A 10,015-nucleotide genomic window follows, 5' to 3' on the forward strand; every position below is an offset into this window, starting at 1 on the left:
CCGATCTCGGAGCGCTGCCTGCCCCCGGCCCGCACCCCGGGACTGCCCCGGAGCATCCCCGGCACCGGGCGGGGCAGGGCTGAGCCCCGGGGCCCCCCCGCCGCCCCGGGGAGGGCTCGGTCCGGCCCTCGGGGGCGGGCGAGTCCCGGGGCTATGAAAGGAGCGGCGGCCGCGCCCGCCCCAGAGCCGCTTCCCCGCCGCGCCGCTCCGCACCGGCGGCCGCCCCGGAGCCGCTGCCCTCACCATGGTAAGCGGGACGGGGACTGGGACCGGGACTAGGACCGGGACTGGCATCGGGATTGTTAGCATCGGGATCAGGACCGGGATCGGGGCTGCGGCTCCGCTCGGCGAAGGTTCCGATGCCCCGGAGGGCGGAAGCGGCGGTGCCGACACGCGGGCGCTGAGCCTGAGGGCGCTCGGAGGCAGCCGGGCACCGGGAACGGCCCCGGGCTCCGTGGGTCCCTCTCGGGGGTCCCGGGACGCTCTGGGGGCTGCCGGGGCAGCCCGCGGCCGGCAGCGATGGCTCCCTCCACGGCGGGGAGCAGGAGACAAGCGGGAGCTTTGTGGGGGCGGCTCAATGGGAGATTGTCCGGCGGGACCCCGCTCCCCCGGGCTCTGCGGAGCCTTTGTCCGCCCGGCCCGGCCCGTGAAGGCGCCCGTTGTCCCCGAGCCGGCGGCGAACAATGGCCCGGGGGGGCCGCGATTGTTCCTTTGTTCACGGGGCTGAAAAGCGCCTCAGTCCCCTCGGCAGCTGCCGCGGCAGAACAGCGGCCCCGGTCCCCGCCCGCGGCACGGCCCGGTGCGGAGCGGGCACAGCCCGGTGCGGAGCGGGCACGGCCCGGTGCGGAGCGGGCACAGCCCGGCCCTGCGACCCTCGGGCAAGGGGGCACCTGCGCCCCAGGTAACTCACGGCTCCCTCCGCTGTGAGCACTTTGAGTGTGCCGGGAAAGCAGCACGGGGAGCCCGCGGGTCCCCGCTGCTCTCAGGGGGCTCCTCTGTCCCTCCGGCTGCAGCTGAGCCCAGGGCAGGCAGTGCCCCTGGGAAATGTGGGGTCCTGCTTCTGCTCCCATTTGGGCGTTTGGAACCAAACCCATCTGTACCTTCTGGAATAAAGAGATGGGGAAATCAACACTTAAAAAGTGTTTTTTAAAAACTGCGTACTGGAAACACATTTTTCTGGCCCAGGCAGTGCGGTTATATTTTATGTAAAAGTTCTCAATTTTTGCATCAAAGGCAAAACTCACTTCTTGGGCATCACTCCCACAGTCCACTGCATCCCAGGCTGGGCTGGCCCACAGGCAGTTCATTTATTGACCCAACAAACACTGTCTGCCTCGGTGATGCTATTGAGGACTCGCACAGCTGAAGAAATCCCTGCTTTCCTTTCAGTCCCGTGTTTTCCCAGGCCCTACTGGGAATTCATCTGGGATTCTGCTAATGGGAGCTGCTGGCAGGAGGGGAGGGACAGCCGTGCCAGCTCCCCGCGGCATCTCCCGCTCACTGCTGCCAACCGCCAGTGTTTCGTTTCCTCCAGCACTCGAGGTTTCACTTTCGAGTTCTGCCTTGCACCTGCTGGGAGGGGTTTGGCTTTCCTGGGAGCCCAAATTCCCTCCTGTGAGGTGCTCAGCCGCTGATCCTCAGTGCAGCTCAGAGAGAGACAGCAGCATCCCTGTGGGCTGCTCTAGGAAACAGCCTGGGAATTGAGTTTGTGGTTCAGCTGAAGGGACGGGAGCGTGGCAGCTCTCAACCTGCTGGGACTTTCCGTTCCCCTGGGCTCCTCCGTGGGTCACTGCCCTCACATCCGGCAGCCACAGGTGTGTTTGTTCAAGAGCTCAGACTGAATGCGCCACGCGAGGAGGGCTGGGGCTTTGTGGCAGCTCCTGGTGCCTGAGAAATCCCTTCCCAGTGGGGCAGGACTGCAGCTGTGAGCCCAGAGCGGGGAGCTGAACCTTCAGCCCTTGGGGGGGATTCAGTGGATCCCTGCTGTACAACCAGCCAGAGCAGCTGTGGGAGAAGGAGTCAGCTGAGCAGGGCACCCAAGTGAGGCAGTGTGGGGGAGAAGCTCCCTGTGCCCATCCTTTCCACTAAAGGTCCACACTGTCTCTGGGGTTCCTGCCCTGCAAAGTGTTTTCTCCTTCCATTCCAGAACAGAGGCTTCTCCAAGAAGAGTCACCCTTTCCTGCCTAAAATATTTAGAAAAATGTCTACTCAATCAGCGAAAGAGAGACCTGAGAGTTTGCATTTCCCATTCCTGGACGATGAAGACACCATCTCCACGCTGAAAGAATCCAAAACCTTTTTCATCCTCCGGGGCCTGCCTGGCAGCGGGAAATCCACCCTGGCCCAGGCCATCCACGATCGCTACAAAGACGCCTGCAAGGTCATCTCTGTCGATCACTACAAAATCACACCATTAATCAGGAGCTCCATTCCTGAAGAGTACTCCAAGGTGGATGAGGATCTAGTTGACTATTGCAAACGGGAGATCAGCGTCATTGTTTTGGACGACACCCACCACGAGCGGGAGCGGCTGGAGCAGCTCTTTGACATTGCCGACAAGTATCGCTACAAAGTCATCTTTGCCGAGCCCAAAACCCCCTGGCGCTTGGATTGCCCCCAGCTCAAGGACAAGAACCAGTGGAAACTGTCTGTGGAAGAGCTGAAGAAGATGAAGCCAAGCTTAGAGAAGGAATTCCTGCCCATGTATTTTGGGTGGTTTTTGAGCAAAAGAAGTTCGGAGATCCTGAGGAAGGCTGGCCAGGCATTCTTGGATGAGCTTGGGAGTCTCAAAGCCTTCAAAAAGGAGAGTAAATACTGTATGTATTGATGTTATCTTACAAATTCTTACCTCTTGATGAGTCTGATTAGCTTCTAAAGTAAATTTGTAACACTGCCAACAAAAAAAGCTTTTTAAGGCTACTAACCTGGTCTTCATAGCTCACAAAGTTGCTTTTTTGAGTAAATTAAAGAGCTTTTCCCAAGTCTGTTTAGGTCTGGCACCACAGGGCACTGAGCTCAGGTGGCAGCAGCAGGACATGGGATCCTGGGTGTCCCCTGGTTCCAAGGGGTTGGGTGGGAAAAAGGCAAAGAGAGGGAAATGGGAAAGGCTGAACATCTCATCCCTTAGGGGACTCTCACATCTCATCAGGTTTAAGATGAGCCACGATGATGGACAGGAGCTTCTGTTCCCTGGCTCCATCTGCAGTGAGCCTGGGAGGAGGGAGGGCTTTGGTTTCCCACCCAGCAGTCAGAGATGAGATGTGACGGGACCAGGGCTCGTGGGTTGACATCAGGGCCATCACTTTGTGACAGTGACATTGTTCACCTGTATCTGCAGTTCCTTCTGCTATCGAAGATCCCAAAATAAAAACAGATCTCACCAGCTACTTTGTGAAGAGGCCACCTGGGGTCCTGCACTGCACCACGAAATACACTGAGTTTGGAAAAGCAGCTGGAGCCGAGGAATACGCGCAGCAGGAAGTGAGTGTTGGGGTCCCACCTCCTCCCCACACCCCCGTGTCCCCTCCCTCCCCTTTGGGTGTCCATGAGCCTGGGAGAGGGTTGGGGATGGGCTTTGCTCTGACCCAAGAGGCCAAATATAGGGACAGGAACTAGATCCATATGGCCTGTGCAGAGAAAACCCCAAACTGTGGACATGGTGATTTTGTTTCCTATTTCCAAACAAAATACTCCAACTTTCCCCAATCACACATGACTTCCAGCATCATCTCTGACAGCTTGAGCTGAATGATCACGAATTGAGGTATTTAGATCCTCAGACTGATTATTTCAGAGCACATAAGCCCAGGTTAAATATTGGAAAGGTGAAATATTGGAAAGACGTTACCAGCTCCAGATCCACAGAGCTGGCACATCAGGCACTGACCTTCTCCTTGCTCCGGATGTTTTGTCCATGTCACAGCAGGAGCTGCCCCAGTGAATCCCCACCAGAGGCACTAACCCTGTCCCCTGTGTGTGTCCCTCTGCAGGCTGTGAAGGCTTCCTATGGCAAAGGCTTCACCCTGTCCATCTCTGCCCTGTTCATCACCACAAAGACTGTCGGGGCTCGCATCGAGCTGAGCGAGCAGCAGCTGCTGCTGTGGCCGGGGGATGCTGACAAGATCCTGCCCACGGACAACCTGCCCCGGGGCAGCCGTGCCCACATCACCCTGGGCTGCGCCAACGGCGTCGAGGCCGTCCAGACCGGGCTCGACCTGCTGGAGTTTGTCAAGCTGGAAAAGGCAGGGAACAAAGGGGAGCAAGTGGGGGAAATTGGAGGAGGGAAACTGCTGTATTTTGATAATGGGATGTGGATGCTTGTGCTGTTGAAGAAGATTGATGTGAGGGCGATATTCTCGGGGTACTACGGGAAGGGAAAGCTCGTGCCAACGCAGAGCACCAACAAACGGGGTGCTGCCTTCAGCTCCTGCACCATCATCTAGGAGCACGGGCAGGGCAGCTCCTCGGTTTGTTTTTAAAAGGCAAGTAACTCCTGTAACCTTAAAAGTGTAAAGAGAAATAATTTCTACCTTTACTAAAGTCAACCCTCCTGCCCACCCCAGCGTGAAGCCTGTGGGGAGTTAGCGGCCTCAGGAAAGGAAGAAAACAAGCAACTCCTGACTGCAACTGTCACGGATTTTAATGTGAGTTTTGGAGGGAACCTGCTGGGGTGTCCTGCTTGTTTTCTTCCTTGGAGAAAGATCAGCTCTGGGGCTTTTATTGCTTCCCTCTGAACCACAATCGTTCGATCTTTACCTGCTGGCACTGACCAAAGCCTGGCAGTCGCTGGTCTGGAGCCAAGGGAACTGCAGGATGTCCCTCCCCTCCCACACCCTGGGGCTGGCACTGGCCATTCTGGCAGCTGATCACAGGGTCAGAACCAGTGAGACCTGGGCATGGGTCACTCCTGTCAGGAGTCCTGCCCTTACCAAGGGTTTGGCCCTAAGGACAGACCTTGCTGAGGGCAGCGGGTCCTGGCAGCCCTAATCACAGCTGCCCCCAGTGGGCTCCATCCCAGCTCCTGGGATGCTCTGGGGACAGCCAGGAGGAGGGCACTGTGCCAGGTGATGCCTTAAAGACACCAACTTTGGGGAAATCAAGTGAAACACCAGGACAGGGAGCCAATTCCTGCAAAGCAGCTCCAGCCATTTCCCTCCACCTGGGCTGGACCGAGCACCATCCCCTGTCCTGTAGGGAACAATCCTGCCTTGGCAGGGAGTGGAAGAGATGAACTAACATCTTTTCCATCTTATTTGATAAGAAACTAAAATCATGTCTGAAGTACACAACTGGACTTCATGCAAGATTTTACTCCTTTCCTCTAATGCACTTGAATGTTAAGAGTTAGGCTGGAGTAACCCCGTAGTGTAGGAAGTGGAGGCACTGTAACCTTGTAACTCATGTCTGCTCGAACCTAAACCCCAGCTGGAAGTTACTGACCCAGCACTTGTGTCATTAAATGTGTTCTATTGAAACCTGGGTTTGTGCTCTGGCAGGCCCTGGCCCAGCAGGGCGGTGGCTCCTGGGCATTGTTTAACACAAAGCTCCACTAACAGCCCCAGGGACGCTCCCAGCAGAGTGAATTAACCCAACTAACCCTGTAAATACTGACTGTGTTTGAGGCCTGGGCGCAGCTCACCCTGAGTCCAATGTTGCTGGGGCAAGGAGCATTTCTCTCTGATTGTTGAGGCCAAAAGCAGGGAGAGCTTTGGTGCTTTTCTGCTACCAAACACTCTGCCATGAAAGCAAAATACTTCCTGCTGATCAGAAGCAAAGGATAAGAATAAATTCTCGTTCTACCATAAAATAGTGAGCTATAAACCCACCCAGAGCACCTGTGACCCTTCATGGAGAAATCCCTCTAACCTTCCACACTGGCAGCAGCCGAGTGCCCAACACTCAGCTGACAGAACCTCAAGGGTTTGTTCCACCAAAGCTCTACAAGGGATTTGCCAGCACCTGCTCAGGGGCTGGCTGAGCCCACACCCCCAGTGCCCAGATCACTCCAGCACCAGAATACACAGCTGGAATCTCTCCTTCATCTGCCTGTTCAAGAACAACAGTGACATTGTCGTCGTTTGAGTTTTTATTAGTTTGTACATCATATACAGTTTATAATAAAGTAAAACCGATTGCATATGGGTCTGCTCAGGCTGATTTCCCATACAAACACGGCATCAGGAGTTCTGCTAAGGAAGTAAACAACAAATATTCACATTTTTTTACCATTCACATCCTAGAAAGGTCCAAGAGGGACAGCTGGTACCGATGCGGAGCCCGGCTGGGAGAGGACGAGGAGTTTGGCAAAGCAATGGGACAGCAATTGCTCCATGCAATTCCCCTTTCCTCCCAGGGAAAGGTTGAGCTATGTACACTGAGGTAAACATTCCCAATTCCAGTTCAGAGAAACAGGGCAGCGCAGGGACGAGCTCCTCTCCGAGCGGCTCCGCATCGGCGCCTGCGTTTGTCCTGACTGCTCCACACTCGTGACCCGCGGGCACTGTGGGGCTCTGGGGGCTCCCCCGGCCCCTGGGATGCTGCCTCACACCTCACTCTGCTCACAGGAGCCACGAGGGGACACTGGGGACAGGGCTGGGGTGGCAGCAGGGCTGGGCACTGCCCAGGGATGCTCCAGCACAGAGCAGAGCTGCCCCTCCAAGCTCAGATCTGGGTGAGGGGAAAATGCCCAGCACTGCTCCAAAAAGGAATAACCCCATCCATGATGCTGGGAGTGGGCCAGGAAGGCCAAAGAGTTTCACATCAGCTCCCACAGTCATGCAGGGACCCAGAATGGCCCCACAGAGCCAAGGGCAGGGACAGCCACCAGCTATTGCCACCCAGGGACAGCACTGCTCCAGGGACACGGCTGGCTGCAGCACACAGTTGTCCTGTTCCCTAGGGAAGAGGAGGGGAAAGGACAAGGCACGAATTTAAACAGGATGAAAACCATCCATTAGAAATCAGAGAATATCTGGAGTTATTAGTGAAACTGAGGAGGTCATTTGGAAGTGGCAAAGCAGCACATGGCCCAGCCCTGGGGCTGTTGGATGGCTGCAGGCCCAGGGCCAGTGTGGCTGGACAGACTCTGGCCCCAGCCTCCATCTCAGACACACCACAGCAGTGCCCAGTCTGTGTCTCAGCAGGTACAGAGAGTGGAGGGGCCATTCTATTCCATGGAAAATACTCTTGTACCTGAACAATTTGTCTTTCTCCCATTTTCCAACTTGCATTTCTGCATTTACAACAGCCAGCAGCGCTGGGGATCCTGCTCACTGAACACTCCCAGGATCAAAAGCAAATCAGGAATCAGGTACATTTCTGTGCAGCCAGAGCAATGAGGAACCTTGAGAGGGTGGCCAGAACCTCCTGAATGGACCTCACAGCTTTCCAACCCAAACTATTCCACGATTCTCTGAGCATGGCCAGACAAAACCACATCCAAGGCAAAGCCCAACAGCCACACAATTCCTGATCTCCCTAGCAGAGCTGCAGTCCTGCAGCAGAGCCCTCACATGCCAGCTCTGCCCACAGCCACACTCACACACTTCTCTTCACAAGTTCCCCAGAGAAGCTCTCGAGCTGCTCAGAGCATCCACTCCACACTCAGCTGCTGGAAAACGCCCCCAGCCTGGTCTGGCTCTCAGCCACAGCAGCTCTGCTCTTTCCAGGCCTTTCTGGAGAGCAGCAGCTCCCACAGCACCAGCCATTCCCCCTTGGAGAGCCCTGGCAGGAGGTGCCAGGCTGAGAGTCACACCAAAGAGTGTCCATCAGCACCACCTCTGCACCTCTCTGTGCTCTCTGTCCTTCTGGGACAGCATCACCTGAAGATGCTCATTGTGGCAAACCCCTGGGGCTGGTGTGGGTAGCTGGAGCCCTGGCACTCAGCTTCACACCCAACCACAACCCATGGACAATGTGCTGGAACCACCACGTGTGGAGGCAACACTCCAAAGCAAAGCACAGCTGAGCCCATTTTTTTTGGAAAATGCAGATTTTTGTCTCCCCAAGCCGTGCTGGGACACGGTGGGGTCACAGTGCCACTGGACACTGCTGCTGCCCTGAGGTGCCAGGTGCCACCAAGCCCTGCTCTGTGCCAGGGGACAGGGACTGCACAGGGCATGGGGCACTCTGGGCTAGTGGAAGGTGTCCCTGCCCATGGCAGGGGTTGGACTTGGCAGCTTTTAAAAGCCTCCAAGCCCAACCCATCCCATGGTTCTGTGCATTTGCCTTCACCTTGATTCACGTAACAACGTGCTGTAGAAAGTCTTGGCACTCACCATATGAATATTGAACTACATTAAATCATGCATTCATGTACAGGTTATAAATAGCTGCTGTATACATTTCCTCTCCCAGAAGCAGAGCCATTCCACTCCTGTGCTCCAAGGAATGGGCCCAGGCAGCTTGGAGAGAAGGAAGGGAGCTGCTCACACTTCCCTGGGGCAGGGGAAAATGAGAATAAACTCACTGACAGACACAGAACATGGCTCTGCTCAGCAATGGGAGACTGAGAACAGCCCAAACTGTACAGTGACATCAACACACACACACACACAGGACCAGATGTCATGGAACCAAAATGCCACTAAACTCTTGTAAACTCAGATTACAGTGCCAGGAGAGCTGGGGAAGGAAGCATCAGTGTGCATAGACCAGTATTTCAGTTCCCCACGTTCTCACCATTTCAGAGCCTGGAAAGTGCCAGGACCCAGCTGCTCTTGGGTCCATCCCTCACACTGGCGTGAAGGACTTGAACAAACGTGGGAGAGTCAGGTTTTGAAAGCATTACTCAGCACTGGTTCACTTAGAAAGCTGAGCTTCAAACGAGTTGTAAAATATTCTAAATTTAAGCCCTTAAATTTTCCCTCTGTTGAAGCAGATTGTCAAGAATCCTGACCAAACACCACAGCAGGACCACGACACCGTGGAATTCACAGTCCCTGTCCTGCTGCAGGGAGGGAGGAAGACAAAGAGGTGCCATTCCCAGTGACCACCTGGTGCAAGGAGCTCCCTGCAGGGTTTGTTCTGCTGTGGGGAGGCAAAGAATCGCTGGCAGGTTCTCTCAGCACAGCCCTGCATGCACAAACACCCATCCTCTGAGCAAACTGCAGCCTCCAACAGCCCCACACTGGCAGGGTGAGCCCAGGACCCCCAGGCACAGCCCCTGTGCCCCTTTCTGAGCCCAGGACCCCCTGGCACAGCCCCTGTGCCCCTTTCTGAGCTCAGGACCCCCAAGCACAGCCCCTCTCTCCCCAACACCCCAAACTGAGCACAACCCCTGGGCCTGACAGCACCAAGCTCCAGAACCCACCAGACAGGAGCTCACACAGGACCATGCTGTGCAGAGAAGGGGGGGATTCCAGAAGCTGAGTTTCTCTCCCAGCTGATATTTTGCTGTAAAATCACCTTTTAGGTGAAAGTCAAACTGCTACCAGGCAGTGCCCCACACCAAAGCCAGCAGGACACAGCTCATCCATCCCTCCAGCTCCTGCCCTGACACTGCACAAGAGGAAAGCACAGACTGCCAGCTCAGAGCTGGACTTTGCATTTTCTTGCTGCTTTGGAGGAGTGAATCACTGCCAGAGGAAAACCACACAGCCAGGATAACTAAACACAGCACATCCCACACCACCCACCATCCCTGCCTGGAATTCACCTGGCACTGAAAGACTCACCCATGGCATGGATCAGTGACAGGAAATCACACATCAAGCTCAACAAAAATCAAGTATAGCACAAATATAAAATATTCAAGTGGATTAATTTAAAAAAGTACAGTGAAGGAATTCAGCCCAGAGCAAATTCAAAATTCCCTTAAACAGGACAATCTTGGGAACACAAAGCCCTTAATTCCAGCTGCATCACAGGGAATTCTCACATAAGCTGCTCTTGGAACTCTAAGCAGCATTTCTCTGATACAGAATTGTAAGCTCACATGTTATCACAGAAGTTTAATGCCCAAATGGGCCTTGCTGGGAGAACCATGGAAAAAAAAAAAAAACAAACCAGAAATAAA

General features: G+C 55.0%; 1 protein-coding gene across 1 annotated transcript; it reads left to right on the forward strand.

The window, feature by feature from the left end:
- Positions 1-171: 171 nt before the first annotated feature.
- On the forward strand, positions 172-10,004 carry CNP (2',3'-cyclic nucleotide 3' phosphodiesterase). The gene is made up of 4 exons (XM_058041516.1): positions 172-247; positions 2,147-2,816; positions 3,338-3,480; positions 3,990-10,004. The coding sequence occupies exons 1-4, from the start codon at positions 245-247 to the stop codon at positions 4,440-4,442; spliced, it is 1,269 nt and encodes a 422-aa protein (XP_057897499.1). The 5' UTR covers positions 172-244; the 3' UTR covers positions 4,443-10,004.
- Positions 10,005-10,015: the final 11 nt, after the last annotated feature.

This window comes from Melospiza georgiana, chromosome 28, assembly GCF_028018845.1.
Source record: "Melospiza georgiana isolate bMelGeo1 chromosome 28, bMelGeo1.pri, whole genome shotgun sequence".
Lineage (NCBI taxonomy): Eukaryota > Metazoa > Chordata > Aves > Passeriformes > Passerellidae > Melospiza > Melospiza georgiana.

Coding starts and splice junctions, on each gene's coding strand:
- CNP (XM_058041516.1), top strand. Junction 2,817..3,337: donor CAAAAAGGAGAGTAAATACT/GTATGTATTGAT, acceptor CTGTATCTGCAG/TTCCTTCTGCTATCGAAGAT. Junction 3,481..3,989: donor AGGAATACGCGCAGCAGGAA/GTGAGTGTTGGG, acceptor GTCCCTCTGCAG/GCTGTGAAGGCTTCCTATGG.